Source organism: Anomalospiza imberbis, chromosome Z, assembly GCF_031753505.1.
Source record: "Anomalospiza imberbis isolate Cuckoo-Finch-1a 21T00152 chromosome Z, ASM3175350v1, whole genome shotgun sequence".
Lineage (NCBI taxonomy): Eukaryota > Metazoa > Chordata > Aves > Passeriformes > Viduidae > Anomalospiza > Anomalospiza imberbis.
The window spans coordinates 69,091,312-69,115,494 of NC_089721.1; the positions used below are offsets into that span (position 1 = coordinate 69,091,312).

Consider the following 24,183-nt stretch of genomic DNA (forward strand, 5'->3'; position numbering starts at 1 on the left):
CACAACTCTTTTACACAATCTTTCCTCTGGGGAGCCTCTTAATACCAAGAATCTCAGGATTAATTTCACCTGAAGAAGGGAACTGCTCTGAGGGGAGCATTGCTCACCTTGATGACTAAGGATAATCATTGTGGCATTGGAAGGAATGCTATCAGTCTCAAGCAAATTACTGTAAATGGAGACTATGTGAAAAAATGTCCAAAGAGTACATGGAATTTTTAATCTCTTGCTAGGATTTTATCATTTGGCACAGATCAAAGCATTTTCCAAAAACCTGCACATTGACAGTGTAAGCTGTACTTAAAAGCAATGTGCTTTATTTTGTGAGCATGGATTCCTATTGATTTTGAAAATCTAGTGTATAAGAGTTTAAAGTATATTTCTAAATACACAAGGCATTCTGTCCCACCTCTCAGAGAACTCACCAATCTGTGATTTCTACCTACGGAATTCTACCTACCACTCTAACTCAACTCTAGTTTAAGAATCCAAGACGAATGGTATTGTCATTTTCATATGTATAAATATTTACAAATCAGGCTCGTACAAATCAATGGGGCCTAGTCCCTACATTTTTCTGTATTTTCAAAATTCTGTTTACACCTGAGAGAACGTATCTCACAATGGGAAAGTTTTTTTCAGATAAAGCCAGCAGACAGACATGAGCTGCAGGCTGGGCACTCCTGCATAGCTGCAATGTTTCACATTCACTGGGGCAACGCCTCACTCATCATGCTGCTCTTCCTTTCGCACTTACTTCGGGGTCACAGCCTCATCTGGATCTGTATCCAGTCCAGAAAAATGCCTGTGGATTGCTAGAAGCTTAATTTATCCTGTGGTTTTAAAGTCAATTACCTTGAATTTCTGCTGACTCCCAGAACTGACAGCACCCTTTGTCTTCCCCAGTAGAAACTGGTGAGAGAGGAGAGGACCAAACACAGAAGAGTGGAACACAATCCAGGATAATTAAGGCTACAATTTAATTTTTTTTTCCCTCATGGCTGTATGTGATACATTGTACTAAACTTTGGGATTTGCTGCATTTCAATATAACAAAGGAGAAAATTTGCATAGATATAAACTTTCAAACACGTCATTCAAATCTGGCTCCAGAAATTATTCAAGATTAATTTTGAAATAGTTTTGGTTTTTAATTAAAGTTCGGCTTGGTATTTAGGGAATTACAAAATATCAAACCTCAAGGAAGACTCTAATTTTCTCTTGGTAGGTGTCAAAGTTTATATCTTCTGTCGCAGGGGAGGAAATCCCCACTTAGCAGTGGGATGGAGTCCAGCAGGAATTCTTCACACTGCACTAAACTAGCAGAGGACATAAAATTTATATGATAGCAGGTGTTTATAAGGTGCAAAATACACATACCCATAGATAAGGAAATAAACCTTTCTTTTCAATAGTTAGGATTGGCATTATTGCTTTCTAGAGCAAGAATGTAATCAAACAAGGCTTGTCAACAAATAGAATTTCCATGATTTAAATTTCCAATTTCCATTTACTGAACAATGCTGTGAACAAAAGCAGTAGAAGAAGAAATGAAATGTACTTCTCCATCTTTGTTTTTGTGGGTGTCACAAAACAGGGTGGGACTGAACTCATCAAATCAAAAAGAGAGAAAAAAAAAGTAAATCCTGATGGTTTTGGGTTTCAGAGGAAGACAAAAGAACAAAAACTTGCAATGAGGTTCTTTGTAAACCACAGGAAGAGGATGATAGAAATTTTTAAAAACTACTTTTAACTAGTTTTTATACTAAGACATCTTTTAAACTACCCTAGATAAAAATCCAGTTACACAAGGGATTTTGTACTTTATTTTGTAGATTTTGTGAATGACTCATAAGCTTGCATTCATATCATTATGCAAGTTATATTAATAAAATATGTATGGTTGGCAAAAATTTCATCCCATCCTGCCAGAATTTAGAGCACCTTTTTATTGGGAGGCATTTGACATCAACTGGTGCCCTTTGGAGATGAGGCATAGTGGGGACAATGAATCTGTGATTCTCCATTCCAATTTTAGACTCCTAATACCTTGAATTACATGGAAATGCATTCATGACTATTAAAAGCACAAAAACTCTTATTGAATACTTGTTCACATCACACATCATTGCAGTAAAAAACAACCTGTGTGCTCCTGATGTGGTCAACTGCTGTTTTTCCAGCCAATAAACATTGAAAAAACAATTGATGTTTGTGCTGTCCATCAATACTTGTATCTGATTCTGATCAGCCCTGTGCAGAACTCCATGGCTAATGCCATGTAAAATCTCAGCAAAACTCAGTGGATTTGTTCACTTGGAGATGTTCTGAAGGAATAAGTAGAAATTGTGACAGGAAACACTGTGTGATTTTGGCACCACACACTTGTATGCTGCTGCAAGCTGCAAGGAAAACTTATTTTTTCCTAGTTAAAGATAATAAGTGTCAGACTGACTTGGATAATTACAACTGCTCTACTCAAACATCCAAATCTTCATCCAAATGAGTAAACTGTTGGAGTGGTGTTTAGGCCTTCAGTGTTTAAAAAGCTGACTCAGGCATCCATCAGCTGACTTTCCTTCTGTCAGACAAACAAGAAGCTGCTTCTCCATCTCCACGTAAATATGTGCTGCCTACATCCTTTTCATATAAACTACATATAGCTAAGAATAAATTTGGGAAGAAATTGCCAATAAACAATGGTTTCTTGGAGCAATGGCAAGCTAGAGGAGCCTTCTAATCAAAAAAACAATGCCAAGCCCTTGGCCCTAAAGCAAGATTTCCTTGCAAGTCTGGATGGAGCCCAGCCAGTTTACAAAACACTGCAACAACTGCAGGAACTGGGGCAAGCATCTGGGCAGCTCCCCTCCTTCCTGCAGCAGCGTTCAGACCTCATTTATAAACTGAATGTACTAGCAGAGCTGGAATGGGTGATGTGCTTCTGGGTCAGCAGGACCCTGAATGTCCAGCATGATGCAGGCTGACATCACCAAGGGTTTCATGTGCTACTGCCCTGTTCCTGTGCAGCTCCACCACTCCAATTATTGTCAGCTTCAGCTGTTTGTCATCAGGCAGTGAGATGGGTGATGCTTCCTGAAGGCTCCCTGGAGCCAGCAGGGAGGGTCTGCTGCCTGTAGCCAGCTGGACGAATGCAGCACAATCTGTTAGACCTGTTAGAATGACCCCAGGTATACCTGCACACACCAGCCCCGTGTAGAAGTCGTGCATTTTAAACACAGCCCTCACCTCCACCTCCTCTGGAGCACCTTGGCAAAGTGTCACAGGCTGAAATCAGAAAGCAAAAGCAGAGGTGGCTTTAGGCAGATCCCTCTGAACTTTCCCCCTCTCTCTGTAATTTCCCAAGATTTTGAAGGGAGGCCTCACCCACTTGTCTCAGGTCTGACAGCCGAGGGTGTAGGCACTAATTGGGTTTACAGGCTTCCAGCCACGCGGATTAGTCCTACTGCCCCAAAGAAGCGGCCGACGAGAACTCCCTAAAGACTGGGACACTTTTCCTTCCTTCTGCTTATAGACGTGGCCTCCTGACATAAGGATGTGCTTAGGAGTTGCTGCTGCTGTTACCCCTTCAGAGTAGTGCACCTCATCCAACAGCTGTTCCACCCATCCAGCCTGAGCCTGGGGTTCCCTGGCACAGAACACCCCAAACACTGACTTCTTTTACTGCACACAACCTGGCGAGACAAACTCTTCAAACTGCCCATTCCTGCACACAATACCTGTATTTTCCATTTCCTAACCTGACCTGTAACAAATCCCCTGGATGTGACGGCTCACACCACACCAACCCATGGGATGCGCAGCCAACTTCCAAACCGACCGTGTTTGTTTATGTGGTGGGAATGAGTCCACGCCAAGGTGATGGCCAAGGCTGGAGCCAGCAGAGAAGCTGAGGTGGCATGGCTTCAGGGGAGCTGGCACAGAAGCCAGAGGCTGGTGGAGGAGCCAGGATGCAATGGCTGGGGAAGGAGGCTGTCATAGGAACAGGGTGCCCAATTTGGAGGCAAGCTGGCAGAGGAGCCGGTGAGAGGCCGGTGGAGGAGCCTGGTGTTGGAGGAGCCCCAAGCACCCTCCGCCCGGCTCCATCTCGGGGGAAGGACAAAATCCTCGCTGGGGGCTGCCATGGAGCCTGGAGCCACCTTGGGTCGGCTGTCGACACCCAAACGCTTTCCCAAAGGGAACGACTTTCGTGAGGAGAAGAAAGTCTGCGCGCTCCTCCCCGCAGGCCCCCAGAACAACGCTATTTTAAAGAAAAGCCACTCTCGCTCCAGCTGAGCGCCTTCCTGCCCGCACCCGCGGCCCCCCTGGCTCCCCCGTCCCGGCTCGGCCCCGGCAGGAAGGGGAGGGACCGACGGCCGTTCCAGCCGACCGTGGAGCTGCGAGTGACCGGGCAGCCGCCGCTCCTCTTGCCCGGGATCGGCATGTCGGCGCCCGCGACGGGCAGGCAGCCGCTGCCCGCGGCGGTAAGGCGGGCTCGGGGATGCGGGGAGGGGTGTGAGGAGGGCGGCGATGCCGCTCCGCGCTGCCCCTGGTGCCCCGCGGCCCCTCCGGGGGAGCGGCTCCGCGCCGGCACCGCCCTGGGCGCGTCCCGGGCCGGGCCGGGCCGGGCAGTGCCGGGCAGCGCGGGCAGGAGGAGCAGCGGCAGCGCCATGGCTTTCGCCCGCTGGTGGTACGCCATGGTGAGTGAGGGGGAAAGCCCCGGCAGAGCCGGGACCACCCCGGTGGGGAGCCGGCACCGCCCTGGGAGCCCCGCGGGAGCGGTCGGCGGGGGCGCGGGGTGGGGCGGGCGGGATGCTCCCGCCGCTCCCCGGCGTTCGGGATGGAGAAGGTAGTGAGAGAAGGGGGTTGTGGCGCGGCTAGAGGCGAGGCAGCTCATTTTAAAATAAAATGTCCCAGTGCTTCAAGTCAGGTGGAAACGCAGTGCGCTCCAGCTGTCCGTCCGCATCGCATCCCAGAAAGCGACGCAGGAAACGGGGTTTTGGTGCTGTTAGCAGTTTTCGTCGTCGCCCGAGTAAGGCAGGCTCGCGGGGTGATGAAACCGCACCAGAACGCGTAAGACAGGATTTTATGTGGGAATGTTCATGTTTTGGGAAAAACTGCGCTGCGCCTTTTCCCAGGAGCGTGTTCTTCACGGCAGGCGGGTGGTGGCGGTGCTGCCGGGAAGAGCCGTCGTTTGCCAGATCCTCCCTGAGCAAACCACAGCTCTCTGACGGCTCCGTGTGGTTTGGATGGACTTGGGTCGCTGCTCATTACTTTGATGAACCCGCGACTGCTTTAAACGGCTTTAAAAAGCCTTTAAGAAACCTTTATGCACTTTTATTACACGTAGGAGGAAGCGGTTGGCCTCTGTGTGGAATGGTGAAAGGAAAAAGGTTTGCATTCTGTTAAAGTTTTACTGAAAGCATATGTTGTGAAATGTTGGTTTCAGAGAAAATATCACTTTAATGCATTTCCAAAATACATGATCCTGTAGGTGAAACCTCTTGAAGTTATAACTGTAATTTTAAGTTGCTTCATGTAGCTTGGATCAGTGTTTTCAGGTGTCAGTCATTGTGTTAAGTCAAATCAGTGTGGTGGAGGTGACAGAAAATCACAAAGGGGAAAGTTTGAGAAATACTGCTCTAAGCTGTGGAATGGATGTAAAAGGCCTCGTTAGCTCTGTGTCATTGCATCCAAGGGAAGAAAAGATATCAAGATATGGCTGTGTGTGGTGAGTTAAGAAAACTGCTCCCACAGCCACTCTTTTGGAAACCCCTGGTTGTGGTTGTTGGCACTTGTGGGCCTCCATGTGGGACTGGAGTCCTCTCCCATGCATAGGGAGGTAGGAGAGGTGGATGAGAGGGACAGACACAGAGGCGATTAACGTTTTTACTGGGTGGTGTATTTAAAGCTGGGATTGGATGCAGTAAGAATCTAGGTTTCACCTTTCGATTCCTTACCTGGCTTGATTGTAGCTCCCCTTGCAACGCTTTGCATCTGACAATTTTCCAAGCAGTGTAAAAGATCTCTGTCTTCCTCCCAGTTGCAGCTGAGAGCAAAAGTCAAATTCCTATCTCCTTAAATAGCTGTAATGCTGAGTTGATTGACTTTAGCTGAGAATCTTGCAAGACTTCACTTCTTGCCCAGTTACTGCAAGTCCTCCGAGATGCTGTGCAGTGGCCTTAAACCAAAGGCTTGTTAATGCCTTCTAAATCTCCTGAGGTTTAGAAGGAATTTCTTGCAAGCAAAGCCTTTAGTGAGGGTTGGATTTTTGTGCACATAAGTGTCTGTTCAGTTGTTAGTAATTTTCTCTGTGCTTTTTCACCAGTTACTTTCTAGTTTATGAGTGCTGTTTGAGTCAGAAGTTTAAAGGTGTGTCTTAATAGTGTGCTGACATTTTCATGCACTTTAGAACTGGATGAAGATCTCAGGGTAAACTTTCTTGCTCATGACACGTATTTTCGTGAACATGTAATTATGGTTGTGTGGGTTTTTTTTCTTTTTTTTAGTTAGTAAGGTTGGAAAATATTTTAAGCCAGCTTAAAAGCTACAGGGAATTGTTATCTCATGAATTAAACTAAAATTGTCACTTCAGCTGTATGCCCACTGTTGATGTGAGAGAGCTGGAGCAGCTCTGACCCACTGCTTTGGTTATGAATCTGTATCTCTGGCACTGGAATTTGAGCAGGAAAAGGAAAGAGTGCCCAAAGAAAAAGTCAGCTTTTCGTCATGAGTTGTTAATATGAATGAGCAGTGGATGTACACTGTCCCACAAAACCTGAGCTTAGCCTTCTGACTAAGCAGATTGATTTACTGCCTATTTTTTTGGTTGGTGTTGTTCTTGGTTTTTGTTGTTGTTGTTTGTTTTTCTGACTTTTTTTTTTGTTTGGTTGGGTTTTTTTTGTTGTTGTTATTTGGTTTGGAATTTTTTTGGTGTTTTTGTGTTTTTGTTTGGTTTGGGGTTTTTTGGATTTTTTTGTTTGTTTGGGTTTTTTGGGGTTTTTTGTTTTATTTCTTTTTGTATATTTCATATTTTTTTTTATTGGAGGGTTCAAAGTTTGAAAATTCAGATAAGAAAAGAGTTGTTGAAGGGCATTATTGAAATGGGCTCCCTCATCATACCTTATGCATCAACTGTTCAGGGAACCAGCATGGTTTCCCCAGGTATACTGTGAAGCTGTGCTTTCCCAGGTTACCTCCTCAGGACAGCAGACTTTCCTGCAAGGCAGTACTTTCACAGGCTGTTTTATTATCTGAAGCCAGGGAGTGAGTATCAGGGCTCTGTGTGTACCCAGTGCATGACTCAACTTACTGGGAAAAAAAAAATCAAAACAAAACTGCTCTGGTCTGACCATATGTGCTTTGTTCCCTGAACTGGAATAAACATATTTGTCCTCTGAGTCAAAGTCTCTTTATTATAGATGCCGTTTGACATTACCTTCTGGAGGGAAGATGCCATGCTTTTAGTGTCTCTCTGACTTGAGTTTAGGGATAGCAAAGCTGTGGTCCTCGTCCTGGTCTATTCTGCATCCTCTCTGGGCACTGAAGCTGCCCTGGGATCCCTCAGGGAGTTGCTCTGCCTGAGGTTGAGGGAATCCGGCCAATCCCCTTCCATATGTCCCTCCTAGTTCTGGGTCTGGATGCTCTTTTGGTGCCATCGTCCTGTCTGCTGTGGGTTTCTTTGGTATGAAGATGAGGAGGTGGACTTAGGGAGGAAGGGTAACACAGATTCAGCCCTGATAAAGGCCTGGTGTGCTCAGTAAGAAGTAAGTATTTAGTTCCTACATTCCCTGACTTGGTTTAGTAAAAGAAAAAAAAAAAAACAAACAAACAAGTACAGACCCTACACTTCAGTTGGTGTTGCTGCTTTTAAAGCTATGTCTGAATTTGAAGAAGAAAACAAATGGAAGCAAGAGAAGACTTTAATAGCTGGATTCAGGATAATACTTGATTTTTGGAGCATTTTGATGCTGAGGGTATTCATGCAAGAATAGAGCCTGATCAACAGTGTTCTCCTTTAACTCCTGAGCCTTATGGCAGTGCTGGCTCTGAAATTCCTGTTCAGTCAGCAATAGGAGACTCACTGGCACTGCTCTTACTGATAACGTGTGCGATGTGCTTTTATTGTAGCCGTAAAAAGCACAGATAGCTGGGTAAATTGTGTCTCTACTGGAAGTGCTATTATGGAGCAGTGAATCAATTAATCTCTTACCTGAATAGACAACCAAAGAGGTGTTATTTTTCATCTAAAGAGGCACATTTGGAATATGACTATAGCATTTCCAAATTTAAAACTCATTGAGTGTCTTAGTCATAACCAAATTCATTTTAAAAACTTGAATTGTTAGAGGTTGTCCAAAACAATTATTGAAATTTTTGTTGTTATAGTACTTTTTCCTGTCTGCATTTTCTCCTGCTGTTGTGCTGGAACTGATTTCTGTTGAAGATAGTGCAGTGATACATGTATCATTACTTTCTGCCTATAGCCATGTAAAGAAAAATCTGCAGGAACTAATTACTTGGTGGATTAGCAAGCTCTGCCTCCTGCTGCTCAGTCCCGAAAACAGAAGGCAATAAATGGGTCTTGAATCATCTCCTGTCTTTACTTAACGAAACAAACCAGACGTGAATTCTTCCTTCCAGATGTCTCAGTTGCTGTGGGAAGTTACACTAGCTGAGATACTAGAGAGTAGCTGTATTATGTTGCCTTTTATATTAACTTCTTGCTTTTTGCTCTTACTATTTTTGAAAAGAGATTTTTTTAGGGACCATGTTCACCACTTTTCAGAGAGGCAGTCAGTTACAACATGCTGAATACCAGTGTGTGTGCTGAGCAAAATGTGCCTTTCTTTACATTGCTGCACATTAGAAACTACTGGGATTCTACATCAAGTTAAGTGAAAGGAAGAGGAGATAAAAGATGCAGGAGGTTCAGGGATCCTGGAAGAACAGTGTTGTAGATGTACTTACCACAAACAGTATTTCCTAATGTGCACCTGTGCCTGAACTGTTGGAGCATTTTAATTTTTTTTTTCTCTATCAGCACCAGAATTACAGCAATCATGGTAACAGCTTTCTTTCAGGTGAGAAGGGCTGGGCATAACAGACATTTCAGTGTGTCTGAGGGGAGTTCAGATATTGGAGTGGGTTGCACACATCATGTTAGTGTCTCTGAGAGCTGTTCAGTTGCTGCTGAAGCCTTTGTTTCTGACATTTCCAAAACAAGCACTGGAGAGTGCTTTGCTGGTGTGGGATGAGTGATAAGCTGAATATTTTCCAGAACTTTTCACGAGAACAGTCATGTAACTGCCCTAAGAGTCATGACCTTATGACTGATTTCTCTTGAAGTTATCCAGCAGGCCATTTATAAATCCTGTCCATTAGTGAGAAGAAAAACTGTCATATTGCTGGTAGCTGAAGGGAATCATCCTTGTACTAGGAAATTTGAGAATTTCTTTGTGTGCAAGGTAAGACTTAAGGTCTAAATAACTACACATCTATTTTCTCTGTTCACAGCATGGTGACAAGAAGGCAAATGAAGCTTCTTCCAAGGCAGCAGAGAAAAATGCAGAAGTAGAAAAGGTAAATCCAAGTGTTTGAAAATATTAAGAAGAAAAGTTGGCAATGAATTTCCTCCTATGCTCACTTTTGCCTTTTGATAGCAAAGTGGTAGTTTTTGGACAATAAACTGTTGACTCCAGACAGTCATAATTCATCCCGGGAACATTTAGTTTTGTCTTGTGCTGCTGAGCAGCCTACTGGAAATTATTTTTTTGCTCTGTTTGTACTTTCCCCTAACACTTCACATTGGTATCTGTGGAAGTTACCTCAGTGGAGTGTCTGCTGTGCAGTGCTGGTACAGTGTGGGGCACAACTGGTGGCCCTGGTTTTTGAGTTGCCCAGAAGTACAGGTGAAGGGAGTGCACTCTGATGCTTTCCACCTGGTGGTTCATCCACAGCAGAAGCTGTGTGGGAAATAACTTTGCCTAAGCCTGTTTGACTGCACTGCAAATCAGGGTCAGTGAATGCTTTTGTTACAATCCTCTGAAGTAGATGATTCAAGCAATTGCTTTTCTTTCCTGTCCAGAAAGACAAGGAAAACTTCTCTAGCCTTAGAATATGTTCCACCTTTACTCTCCAGACTGCTTGTTTTTTTCATGAATATCACTGTGCATTTATACATTCTTGGTTTAATGCCATATTCTTTGACTGCACATTGTTCTTCTTATTAGAGAAGTGTTGACATTTTTTGTAGCGAGGGTGGGAGTTGAGACCTGTAGTTAGAGTTCTGGGGCTAATGTTTCTGACCTCTTATTGAGAAGATCCAGCAAAACAAAGACTCTCACTAAAATTTATTGTCTGGATACTTCTGCTTTTTGAGTCCTTAGAATACTGCATGTATGTTTACTCTTGTGGATTTCTTCATATGTTTTATTTGCTCCATCCACTCTGCAGTGCTTAAAAGTGGAAATAGATCAAAAACCTCTAACCTCTTCCAGAGACCTGTTGAGGGGCATTGATCCCACTGTGACTCATACCTACCTCCAAAACACTCTGATTTGTTAAGCAGTTGAGGAAGCAACTCAAAATCTTTCAACAACTTTCCCAAGAGTCTACAAAATTACATTTTTGTTTAAAATTCAGAGATAATTCCTATAGTCTTTGTTTTTTGAGGAAGAAATTTCTAATATATCTGCAGAGAGCTTTGGGCAACGTTGTCTAGAATATTGCATTTGTTCACCTGCCTGCTAGAAAAAGTTTGGCATTAGAAAAATTACAAGAAAATAATGAGGTCTTTGAACAGTTTGTATCCATACTGAAAGGAAAACAGTAAGATCAGTATGGTTGTTGTTTAACCAGAAATAACACCAAACAACTCTTGTCCCTTAGATTCTTTGGGTATATAGTCCTGAGGGAGTGAGAGAAGGAGGGCAGAGTTTTGAAAACCAAACTTAAGAAGGGCCTGATGCTGGTTTGAGTGGGAGATGCCAGTTAGTCACAGCATCAAGATTAACTCCCCATGAATAGTGTTAGGGTGTAGAAGAGGCTTCTTAACCCTTTCTTCTTGGAGACTTAAAAGCAGACTGAAGAAAACACAGCAGATTTGCTGTAGATAGAAACCTGTTCAGTAAGAAGGGATGGAGCTGTGATACCATGGTGGACAGGGTCGTGTTGTCCTTGGAAAGATTGTTCTCCATCACTTCTGTGCCTCAAGATACCAGCCAAGGAAAGACACTGTCATATTTGTTTGCATAATTTCAGCAGTGCTGCTCAAGCTGTGAGTCTAGACAGGATGGGGGATCTGCTTGCACATGCAGGATCAGCTCTGGGTTGAGATTGACACAATCTGTCAGTCCTGTGATGAGCAGCTGAGTGTGTATCTGTGCATGGAGCCTTGTGGAAACAGGCAAAACCTGTGCTGGAAGTTTCCAGATGTGTTAGAATATGTAATTTGAAAAAAAAAAAAATATATATATATATAAGAAGTTCTTCATCAGTGTAGACATCAATAAAAATGTATGTCCTTTTAGGCATTGCTCCATGGCTCAAATCATAGGGATCTGTCTTAAAATCTTGATGTCTTGGTTGTTAGAACCTTACATTTACTGAGTTCACCTTCTAGGGACAATCAGACACTTGCTGAAAATCTTGAAAAAAAACCCACCTGAGAATCTCATTTCAGCTTTACTGAAATGTTTTCATTCCTTGTGGGTGTGTGTATGAGGGAAAGTGAGAAATAGAAAAATAGAAACTTCCACTGACACTGCAGGATTTGATCTGCAGCCTTAGAAGAAACATAGATTGATGTAAAAATAAAGTACACAGACATTAAGCAGGAAAACTATAAAATTATTTTTCTATAGTTGTAAGTAAGAGTATGCCTTAAGTAAGTAAGAAACTGTATTGATAAGATGGTGAAGGGTGTATAGTGTAGAAATGTAACTGTATAGAGTAAGCTTAGAGTTTAGAAGTTATAATAGAAAGATACGTGTGTAGGTGTGATAGTAGCCCATTGGATAAAAGTATACTCATTGCAGCAGAAGTAAAAGTGATGTTAAAAATGCAAAATAAACTTTGTAGCAACTGCCCATAGGGTTAGAAAGTTATAAATTGTCTTGTAACAAAGTACTTATGACTACTTTGAGCTATGGCCTACTGCTTGCTCTTCAAAATGTCACAGCCTTTGAGAATGATGTTTATCTGAGCAATAAATAGTTTTTAGCCCGACTGTAATCCCATCCCTTCCAATTAAAGCACTGATAATAATAGGGGGGTGTTAACAGAAAAGAAAAGGTGGTTGTTGGAATTGCTGGTTGCTCATGCACATGAAGCTGTGGCATGTTGTTGCAGCTGGGATGCAGCTACCACCCAGCAGAAGTGAGTGGTGTGCTGCAGGTTTCCCAGGTCTGTCCCTCTGTTCTCTCACTGTGATGCGACACTGTGGGCCTGAGCCAACGTGTTTGCAGCATGCCATTGCAAAGGGTGTGGAATAGTAAATTTCCTTTCTTTCCATTGCTTTCTGGTGTTCCAAGGCTTTTAGCAATTTGTCAGTATGTGAGGGACAGCTTGGTTTTATTTTAGTCCCCATCTGGGCATTGTCTTCAGCTTAAGTATGTGTGTGCCTTTCTACCAATTTCAGATCACTTCCACTTTTGAGGCCATTGGGGCAGGAGTGCTCTAGAAGCTCTTGGATGCTAAAATATATATGGCATGGCAGATGGCACAAAATCACTGAAGAAAAACCCAGGGTGATTTATGAAATACACTGAACTTAAGAAATCCATGGCCCACAGACTGAGTCTGGAAGAGTATTTAGAAGAAATATCAACATAGACCTGAACTATGTCTGCATAACTGGTTTTGTTTTCTTTCCTATCTGCTGCTGACCACTGCTAGAGACAGGGGAATGATAAAAGTGAAGCTTATCCAAACCCAGGAAGGCAGGTCTTGCACTGTGATGAGGCACGTGGTCCTGCTGTCCTAATCTTGCACGCCACGTCCAGTAGGTGCTGCCTGTCAGAGGGCTGCCCTTGGGGCACAGTGTGTTCTGCTACACAGCCACATGAAATTCACAAGAATAATGCAGAACAAGTGCTCACATTGTGTGTGGCTGTGCTCTGAACCCCCCCCTGCTCTGAGTAGATCCATGTTAATAAGGTGGAGAAAGGTCTGTTCTCTTTTTACTGTCTCAGAGGGAAATACCAAGGAGACATTCTGTATCTGTGTAAAAGCCCAGCCTGTGCATGGCTGCTGTCTGGATGTGAAAATGTGATATTAAAAAGGAAGACAGAGTCATATATTGTAGGAATTGCAAGCCCCAGCTCAGAGTGAGGCCATATTTCACCAGGTATGGTATGAAACAGGACCCTCTCTAATGTGTCCTGGCATTTTGAGTTGTTCTTTACAGGAATGTAGGTAGAATCTGCTTTTTCAGCTCATTGTACTTATCAGGAAATATATTCTTTACTTTGAAAGAATGACAGTGATGATTGGTGCTAAGGCATCTCTATCCTTTTAGAATTGATTCTTTGCTCTGAAATCAGTGTGACTATGATACTTTTTAATCCCGAGGCTTGTCACTTCGGATTCCTTATCCAGAAAAAGCATTAAGGCTGAGTAAAGGCATTATGACTGGTGAAAATCTCGTTGGGTTGCCCACTGCTGGTCTGAGTTGTGGAAGTGCATGGGTAGTTTTTACCTAGGGTGTTTGTGAGGTTTCTTTTTACTTTGCTACCAAAATATTAATTTATATTTGCATTGTTTGTTTGTTTTCATTCTCCTTTGTGCCTCACAGCACCTTGGCACTGGTGGAGGGGATTGTGGCCTTAATTCATCTTCAGTAGAGGAGTGGGAAGGTTCTGAGAAGCACAGCAGCAGCTTCTTTAGCTGTCTCCCTTTTCTGTTTTGGTGCTTCTTTTGGCTAAAATGCCAAGGATAGTTGAAAAATAACAATATTTCAGTTAAATTCTGGCACTTGCTGAGAGCTGTTGCCATGTAAGTCTCTGCCTTCAGAAGGAATACAGGGTGGTTGTTGTTTGATCTGTTCTTGGATGAAAGATTGATGGGGGATGCTGAAATGCTGCTGATGGTTGTCAAAAATATTTGCAGAACAGAGACTGCACACCCTTGCCTCTTGTGTTTTTTTTTTTTTCTCAAGACAAGTGTGCTGAAAGCATTCTTACTGCAATCTTACAATGAACACTTGAATGTTGTAGTCCAAAGTGAACACAAAGTCCACATTTCTGGACACCAGTCTTAACACGTCTTCCTTTGCAAATCCATTTAGCAGAAGAATGTATATTTCATCTTCCCCTTATTAAACCTGCAGAATTAATATTCCACTCTGAAACAGTGTTCTGTCTTTTTGAAGGCACTGCTAACAATGAAGAGTAGATTATAAGTACCTGTGTTCCACAGCTTTTATTCCTTCACATACAATACTTTACAGGCCCATAATTCTTTTAATTCATTTCATAAAGAAGCTGTGCATTGATAATTCATTGTCTCTGTTAATATCAGGTTGGAAAGCAAGGTGTGAGTACAGCTTCAAGGTAATTCTTCAGTTGTTTGTGTCTGAGAATGTCACAGAAGAAAAATACTCTTCCAGTTCTTGGAGGGAGACAAGATGAGGATAGCTCTGATGTATTTGTCAGTGAAGACATCTGAGCTGGTTTGCATGGAGGGAACATCTTGGGAAACACCTTAACATCCTTATCTTAATAAGGGTGAAAGAAGAATAAACCTGAATTGAATGATAAACATTGAATGATGTGGCCAGTGCTTCCGCTTTTACAAATATATTAAGGGATGCATAGATACCAAAGAAGTTGCTGTTGAAAGATGACTCTGGGAACTAAAATATGTATTACTCCATGTTCTGTAATCAGTATTCACTGAGTCATACTTATTTGATATGGTGGCTTCAACTTCCACATGGCTTATCTCCTGGTAATCTTTCTCTGTTGCAGAGGAGAATTTATTTGTTAATTTTCTTCTCTATCTTTTATTGCTGTTTGGTTTACCACCAAATAATTATTGGCACTAACACTTTTTTCTTTATTCTGTTTGGTTGGTTAACACAAGTTCATACTCTGAACAAGGATTATTTCACTCTGTTAGGTGGTTCTGGTTTTGGAGGGGAGGGTTTTCTTTATTGGTTGTTTGTGTCACTTTTTAGGGGGACTTTTTTTTTGTTTTTTGGGGGTTGGAGTTGGGATTTTTTTTATTTGTGGTTTTTGGTCTGGTTTTTGGTTTGAGTTTTTTAGGTTTGGGGTTTTTTTGGTTTTTATTTTGGGGTTTTTTGGTGGTTTTGGTTTGGTGGCTTTTTGTTTGTTTTGTTTTTTTTGATTTTTCTTTAATTGTTAGTTTGGTTTGGTTTGGTTTGGTTTGGTTTTTTGAGGCTTTTTTGGTAGCTCAGACTTGCTGGGAGGTGGGGAAAGCTATCCTTGTGCCTGAAATTTTTGAGTATGTTGGTAAGTGTCATAAAGATTCCCTTCTCTAAAACAGTACTCTATGGATTTGTGGAATTCTGTGATTCTATGATATTTACAGAGCATCACAGTTCTGTTAGACATAGTCTTTGGTACCAAAGGTAAATCTTGAACACCATAAACCCTGAGCCAAAGGCTGAGGATGAGATGGCAGTCAAGATCTGTGGTGCTGAAGGTGTGAGGTGTGCCCACAATTCTGATTGCTTTTCAGTTTTGCTCCTTTTTTTTTTTTTTAATATGATTATTTTATGGTGACTTCTTTTTTTTTTTGTTTTAATTTTTCTCTTTGAAAAGGGGAGGCTAGCACTTCAGACTCTGAGCTACTTGGACAACTTAATTAAAAGTTGAAAGATTTGTGGGAAATGCTCATTACAGGGTCTTCAGTGCACTATGTCAGAGACAAAGCCCGAGGTGTTCTGCATCTCGGTACTGTCTTTACAAAATTGTAAATGCATCACACCTCCATCACCTGCCTCCAGGATCATTACCACCTCAGCTGGAACACTGTTTCCTTCCTTAGGGAGTTAAAAATGTTCATTGTAACCAGAGTTGCAGAGTATGTGCAAGGAGACTGTCTGCTCCCTTAGGAATGTGTGGTCAGAGGAGAAAATACCAAGACAAACCCGACTGACACATGATGGAGGGGGGCTGTGGTGAGGCTCCTGTGTGTCTCTGGCGTGTGTTTGGGGTGTCTCTAGGCTTTGCTGCTGCTTTTTCCTTTAACCACATCCCTCAGCCTGGGCAGAGACCCCAGGTTCTGGGCAGGTCTGTAATGGGCAGCAGCAGTGGACTTCAGTGGCTGTGCAGGAAAGTCCTGGGCTGGAACACTCTTAACATCCTTTTAGCAGGCAAAAAAACAGTGTTAGCCTTGGGGTTTGGCATCCTGTGGCCTGTTACTGGGATGTCATTTTTTTCCCAGTGTGATCCTGGATGTAAGATGCTTCTTAGTTTCAGTTGGTACCAGATTTGGGCTGTATATTTGGGCCTCTGCCTCATCTCTGGAGGTGACTGCTGAATGTGCATCTTTGCTCTAGCTTTTTGTTTTTCAAACAAAACCAGAAAGAAGAGGTAGAATTACCTGAATGGCAGAGGTCTCTGTATCTCCCACATTGTTACAATTCTGGTGTCCCGTCCATTGAAAACTGGAGCTTTTGAGTTTGCTGGTTGAATCTCTGGTCCTTCTGCAGCCTGCTCTGCTTGTTGAAATGTGAAATCTTTTATTGCATTGTGAATCTTGCACTTCTTAAAAAAAGCATGATTTTGCCCTTAACTTTGTATCTTTACTTCCTTGCCCTAGGATGTTACCTTCTGGTTGCCCACTCACATCCTGTCTAAACAGCAATAGCTTGCCCCTCTTATTTTCGTGGTACTTTTTATATAGATACTGTTGCTTTAACTGCTAGCTTAAAATGGAGTCACTGTGCCACAGGAAATAGAGCAGATTTATGTATCCTCCATAAAACACTGCAGGAGAACTCGGGCTGTTCTGGGTGTGCACATTTCTGGGCCCTGAAATGTGCCTGTGTGAATTAAAGTTACGTAGGAAAGTTCATTTCTTGATTACTTGCCTTGCAAAAATGTTTTAGGGGACATTTTTAAGTGTGGTTTTTCTTTTTTTAATACTTTGGATTCAGTTGGGTTTTTTTTGTTTGCTTGCTTCACTGTTTTATTTGGCTTTTCTTTTCCTTCATTGACATTTCTGACCTTTATTATGTCTTTTTATTTTCTAGAAGAAACAAGCAAGTGCTAATGTCAGCCAGCTGCTCAAAACAGAGACAAGTGGAGCAGCTGCTTCTGCTCAGGTAATGTGAACTTAAGAAAATGATTTTTTTTTACATGTGGAGAGGATGTGGTGTGACTCCATACCCTGCATTGGGATCGAAAATTATTTGTTTGCCAACATTCAACACCACAGGGGTGCTCTTCATGACTTGCTACAAATTCTAACCCATTGAAAGGAAAGGGGAGCACAAGTCAGCAGAACCCCAGTGTTGACATCGTGAGGAAATAAATGGGAACATTCTCCCTTTTCACATGTTCTTTGTTAGTCTCCTAGTTATTCTAAAGAATCCTGGCCCTGTTGATGTCAGTGGGCACCTTCATTTGACTTTTGGGGGGCTGTTTCTTTTTTCACCCTGAGGTGTTGGTATTTTTTGGGTTTTGTTTACTTGGTGGAACTTGGTGAATTTGAAGAACTGACAGCTTCTTTTTTCTTTCATTGCCCCCAGAGCAGTTCAGCTGATAATTCAAGAAGCATTTTAAAGCTGAATTGCAAAGGAGTGCAGGTGATATTCTCTCAGGGAAGCAGGGTGCTCAGGTCTTGCAGGGCATTGAAAGAGGGTGCTGAAAATGCTCTTGCTGATGCTGCACCTGGTAGCCATTGTTAGGTGCGTAATTGTCACAGATGAGTAAAATGCAGATCACTTAGAAGAGAGGCAGCAGTATGCTTTACTGAAGTAAAGAAATATTTTTGATGGACTTCAGTGAAGTTTGACGGTAAAGTTTAGTCTAGGGAGAACTCAGTCTGGGCCCATTTTGATGGCAGTATCAAGAGTGAGGCAGCTGGGTGCTGGTCAGCAGTGGAGACAAGATCAGTGTCTTTGTTTAGTTCGGGTACCTGTACTTGTCCTGTCCTGTCCTGTACTTGAAATTCTGGGTTTCAGATGCACCTTTTGACATATTTCTCAACCCACCTTGACTCCCATGTGTGAGCCTGGGGCTTTCCAGCTCCTCAGCTCACACCCAAGATGTGGAGCTGGCTGAGAGGGGTCCACAGATCCACCACAGTGTTCCATGTCTGCAGGGAGCCTATTATTGGAAGGATCCGAACAGCAGGAAGTGTTTCTGCTTTTGAATGGGATTTTTTACTTTCTTAATCGGTGCTTTTGTAAAATAATACACTTAAGATATCTGCATGCTTCCTAAGTAATTTGTTTTTGCTTTTTACTCAGTGAGGGAGGACACAAAGATATAAATCTTGCTGTCCCTTCCTTTCAATGTTTCTATGTATTACTAAAGACAGCTGTTATGGCTTGATACTGATGTAATGTTAGTGTTCTTATGAAAATGTACTTTCTTACATAATTGTTGTGAGATGTGATTAGGAATAGAGCAGAGTAGGCTTAAGCTTAATAATAAAATAAAAAAAAAAAACTTTATTAAACTATTACTACTATAAAAAACACAGACAGTAAATTTAGGATGAAGACTCTTCAAAACACTTTTTCTCTTCTTACTTAATTTCTAAACAAAACTACAGTGAGACACTACTCAGGATTCTTGATTAAGTTGCTATTTTAGATAATTAATACTTGGTTTCTTAAAGGAGAGAGGAGAGAGACGTCTCTTTTTCTTTTGTACTACAGACTCTCTTAGGAAATATTGTTGTTACTCTTGTGCTTTTATGTTACACATGGTAACTGCTTGGAGAAAATTTGCTAGTGTGACACTTTTTTTTATGTTACAGTGTTTTTACTACTGTGTATGGATAGACTGTTTATAGGGCTCCTTTAAGGATGTTTTGTTACGGACTAAAAGAGACAGTAGTTTAGTATTTTATTTTGGGACTACAGTCTCTTCTATTCTTTTAAGGGGGCTGAGGGTTTAAGAATAGAGATTATCTTCTTCTTGAAGACAGAGGGCGCCACTGTTCAGTTCTAGTCTTTCAGCTTTCTCAGCTCACCTCGACTAAGCTATATAGCTTCCCCTCTCCTACCTAGCCTGTAGCTGAGCGAGAAAAGTCTGCACAGCACTCTAACCAGAACTAAAGAGAAAACTCTCCTGAGAGTTCTTGCTTTTAACCCTCTGTGTTCTCAAAAGTGTATCCATACTTTCAGTAGTTACTCTAAGTACTAATATCTAAACCTAACCACTTATTGGTTTGACCCAACTTCTTGAAAAAATTCACTTCTATGCCAAACCACAACAACAGCCCACCATTTTTAATTTTTTTTTTCTTTTCTTATTTTTCCTTGCACTTTGCCAAGGTTTACTCCTCCTACTCAACCTGGATGTCCCCAGCTGCATAGTCCCAGGGATGCTTATATCTAATTTGCTGGCTAACACAGCTCTGAGTCTTTTTTTTTTTTTTTTTTTTTTTTTCCAGTATATGTTCTTTCTATGATAAGTAGAAAGAACTTCTAAGTGTGGAAGGCACAATTCATACATGCTATTAAGCCTAAGAACTGGAAGGTAGTGTCATGAAAATAATGCAATGGAATTGCCAGGAATTGCTGTAGATTAGGTTATGGCAACTTAGAATGTGTATTTTAACAGTACTCTCCAGTTTCTGTGACATTCCAGCATACTTACTGTAAAGATTATGTACTACAAAAATACTCACCTCATACTACCTAATATTGACTTTTAATCAGGAGCTAATTCAAGTTCAGCCTTTTAAGTTCCCACTCAGCCATTTCCACCTTTTTTCACTTAGGCTAAATCTTGTGTTAATTGTTAACTTTTACTCTCAACAATCCCCTGTGATCCTATAGTGTTACTTAAAACAAGGAAAACTCAGGGATTTGTTGGAGTTTGTGCCACCCATACTTTTTTTCAACCCATTTGTCTGGCTGTTTTCTTTTCTGCCTTTATTTTTGTCTCTAAAAATATCTGTTGAAAACAATAATTTTGCAGGTTTGGTTTTGTGTTTTTTAATGAGGAATTTTACAGGAAGGGAAGTATTTCTTAAAAAGCGAAGGCAGCACTTTCTGATTTCCTGCAAAACCAGATCAAATCTTTTAATGCAATCAGAAATACTCCACAGGATTTTGGACAGTTTGGGACTGCTGTTTCTTCTGTTATTTATTTCCCTCTGATGTAGCTTTAATAATTCTGTTGGTCAGTAGTACTTACTTGTCATTACTTGTCCCAGATAAATTTCTAAATCCTTACCAGAGGCAAGGTAGGTGGGATGGTTAAGTTGTTCCAGCTCCTGCCTTTTATTTTTTTCACTTGTTCCTACCTTATGGTGAAATTAATTAAACTGAAGAGCCAAGAGGGGGTTTGCTGCCTCCACATCAGACCTGGGTAATTTTTCCTTCATCTAGTAAGTAATAATAACTGATGGCTTGTTTCTTCTGGGGTTTCTAGTTTTCAGATACAGGAGCTTGTGTGTGCTGAAGGATTGTCGCTGTGTCATGCCTAAGCATGTGGGCAGACTGCTTGTCCAAGGGAGAGCACTCAGCTGCCTGGCTTTGTTTTCATACACTGTCCCTCAGAAATGCAGTTTTCTGTGGCTTCATTTTACCCCTGTGCTCTCTGTTGTGTCACTCCGGAGTTCCTGGAATTGCAGCCAGTGTTTACTCACTGCCTCTGCTCCCTGTGCTCTGACCGGGGTGTTAATTGTCTGCCTAAGTGTTCTGTGGTGCAAGAAGTGCTGCCTCTCCTGCCTCCTCCTCTGCACTAAGGCCACTCAGGAGGCTCAGTCAGCAACATGGACGTGCCCAGTTTTTGTGTGACTCAAATCCAAATGGATTATTTAGAGAGGCTTCACTGAAGCAGGTGTTCTGACTCCTTTGTTTCTGTGACAAACCTTTCTTTCCCCTCTGATGGGGAAGTCATCTTCGACTGCTGGTTTGTCCCAGGGGGGTTTCAGTGAGCACCAGGCTAGGCAGGTAAATGGAGTGAAAAGGGAGGTTCAGGTAAGGCTGTCATCATCAGGAATGTTTACTGGGTTGCCTAAGAGCAGCCTCTTCCATGCACACACTGACTGCCAAGGTGCACAAACCAGGTCATGGCTGACAGGATTAGCAGGCAGCAGTGGGGAGGAAAAACTGAACTAACCTCCTCCCTCTCCTGCCAGTGCTGCTGCATTTCCTTTTACAGCCTTTAATGAAGATTTTGCCAGTTCCACAGCCATCAGGAAAGCCAATTTCCACCTCAGTGTTCAATCATGTCTATTAATAGAAGGGACTAATACTTGAACACAGCTGGATCCAGCCACCCTTCCTGGATCTTTGTGTTCTTATATGGTATTTCTGTTGATAACAGATGGAGTTTTGCTGCTTTTTATGTAGCAGATTTTTTGCATTGCTCCTAATGAGTAATTATTTTCTTTTTCTGGCTGGCTGCTATAGCTTAGAGAAGTGAGAATCTGTATTACTTTCATGGCCTATTGAAGCAGTGCTGGGAGATCTCAACAACAGTGGTGGAAATGCAGTAATTTTTAAATTATTATTGTTGTTGTTGTTGTTGTTTTGTTGTTGTTTTGTTGTTTTTATTATTATATAATGATAATAATAATATAACAATAATAATAAATTATTATTATTATTCCGATTTTCAGAGGAAGCTTCTTGACCTTAATGATTAAAGAAATGTAAGGGTAATTACTTTTCGCTGGCACCCAAATTAACATTGTTCTAAAGGGAATTCTCTCTGCTTTCTCATGCAGCAAACAAGAAAACAAGGAAAAAGAACAGCAGTTGATAAGTATCTTTGAGTGAAATCCCCACTATTTTTGCAGCAGGCAAATTTATCTAGTTTATCATCAAAAGTGACACCTACTGTCCGTGTTTTTTTTTCTGCTACACACCTTATTAACTGTCACCAAATTTTTATTTTGTGAGCTTTGCAGAGGCACCTTATTGTGAAGGAAGGAATTTTTGAGTAGAAGGCTTCTGAAGTCACAGGAATGTTTGGGAATGTCCACAAAAATGCATAAATTTATTATTACTCTTCCAGTCATATTATGAAGGTTGGAAAGGCTACCTCTAAAATTTGAGATTTTTCAGAAAAAAAACAATTCAGGTTATCTGAGGACTTAATTGCCATGTTCTCTCCGGGATGGGTGTGTGTCATGACACAGATTCACATTTTTTAGGTGTTCTGCAGCAGGACTGTGGCAAATCCTGGGGCTCTTCCTGGAGGTTGCCCTCAGAGCTGTTGGCAGCATGTGAAAATCAGGAAGGCTGTGCCTGTGTGGAGAACAGTGCTGGCTTTCTTGGTGGCAGGGGCATGCTAAAAATAGACCTAAACATTAAAAATTGGAAGCTGCTGGAGTACAAAAGGTGCCTCGTGCATGGAAGAGCTGGCTTTGTGTAAAGATGCAGGATTTGGAACTTGTAGAGATGTGCAGTGGTCAAAATAGCACAACCCTTTTGCGAGAAAAATTCTATGCTTCACTCAGAAATGGGATATTTTCTTTGTCAGTCTGCAGATGTTAATGCCTTTTTAATTCTCTTCCAGGGCTGACTTTTTTCTTATTATTCACTCAAGATAAAGGGCAAGGCAGAGGCTATTATGAAAAAGTGGATAAAGATTTTGTTGATGGTACAGGGCTTTTTCTTGGAAAAAATCTCTCCCATAATAACACAGGTATTGAAAATTTGATTATATGGCAAAAAGAAATTCAAGAGCAGATCACTACTGGTATTTCAAGAAGCACCTGTTAATTTCTAGACTAATACAGATTATTTGGGTTTGTTATGCTTAAAAATAGCCCTGGTCAGTCAAGTTTAGGCCTTAAGTGGCCTAAATTATCTCAATTACTTTCAATTAGTAACATCCATGTACTCAGAGTGTCTGGGTAATCAGTCCAAATTTAGAGACTGTGAACTCATAACAGGGCTGAGGGGAAATGTGCAGGCTCCTTCCCTCGGCACCAGTGCTGAGAAATCAAAAGGTGGGAGGCAAATACTGCTTTTTGGATGCTGAATTTAGCTTCACCCCTCGCTTTTGCTGTGTGGCTCTCAGTGACAGCTGGGACCCTGGTCTGGCCAGCTCCAGAGGCGACCCCAGGAGGAGCAGCAGGAGGGGTTTGCTCACTGTGGCTCAGTGTGGGAGCCCGAACCTGCAGGTCTGGGTGCCCTCCCCGTGCTGCTGGGTGGGGATTGCATGGCTCAGCACTCCGGCTTGCCAAGGGCTTGGCTTGGCCAGCAGCTCCCGGAAGCCACAGCCCCAGCCCCAGTGCCGGGGCCAGGAGCAGCCGTGTCCCTGCAGGAGACTGGAGCCACACGTCCCCCGAGTGAGTTAGCTGTTCCTGCTTTGCTCTCCTGCTGCCTCTGCCTGAGGTTTGTTTCTGCTCATGCTGTAGTTCCTGTTCTCTTTTTGTTTGTTTTCTCCCCATTCTCCCCTCTTCTGGGAATTCTGTGGGCTGCAATAACACAGGCTGCCAGCTCCAGGGCTTTCTGGCGTACCTCCCCTGTCAGCAAGCTTGAGGCATTCCAGAGCAGCGTGTGGTTAATAAGCTTTTGAATTTATTTATTTGAACATACTGGAAACAGCCTTTTCAGACACCACGTGACACAGCAGTTGGAGAAGAGAGGGACAAGGAAGAGCAACCTTTAAAAGCGGTGTCTAAGTTGTTCTGTATTTATATTTTTGTTTTTGGCGGGGTTGGTATTTTTTCTTTGCTCACAGCCCACGCTCTTCTGGCTTCCAAGACCTGTGTGATTTTTTTGGGATACTAATGCAGGGCCTATATGCCTGTACGGAGTATTGCATAGTCAGGGTGTGGTGATCTGCAAGAGCAACTTCTTGTTTGAACTGTGCTCAGGTATCAGTAGTTTATTGCACTTAAAAATATATGTTTTAGATATGTTTTAGCATATCTAAAATATGCTAAAACATCTGGGGAAAAAAGTAATGCTTTTCAATAAACTGTTTGTATTGTTTCTGCAGTAGTGAAAATTTGATAGGTAGGTATTGCTTAAGTAATGCCACCGTTTGATTATTGTTGGTAATATTGTCTCTC

General features: G+C 42.2%; 1 protein-coding gene across 6 annotated transcripts in view; it reads left to right on the plus strand.

The window, feature by feature from the left end:
- Positions 1–4,492: 4,492 nt before the first annotated feature.
- The window catches only part of CAST (calpastatin), a 51,907-nt gene continuing 32,216 nt past the window's right edge, over positions 4,493–24,183 (plus strand). For 5 of the 6 annotated variants that reach the window (XM_068177174.1, XM_068177176.1, XM_068177177.1 and 2 more), the window contains exons 1-3: positions 9,142–9,243; positions 9,514–9,579; positions 17,219–17,290. In XM_068177174.1, the coding sequence (XP_068033275.1) occupies positions 9,157–9,243; positions 9,514–9,579; positions 17,219–17,290 (225 nt within the window). In that variant the 5' untranslated portion in view covers positions 9,142–9,156. Of the gene's footprint in view, positions 4,698–9,141; positions 9,244–9,513; positions 9,580–17,218; positions 17,291–24,183 lie in introns of those variants that run through there. The other variant, XM_068177178.1, reaches the window with a different exon arrangement.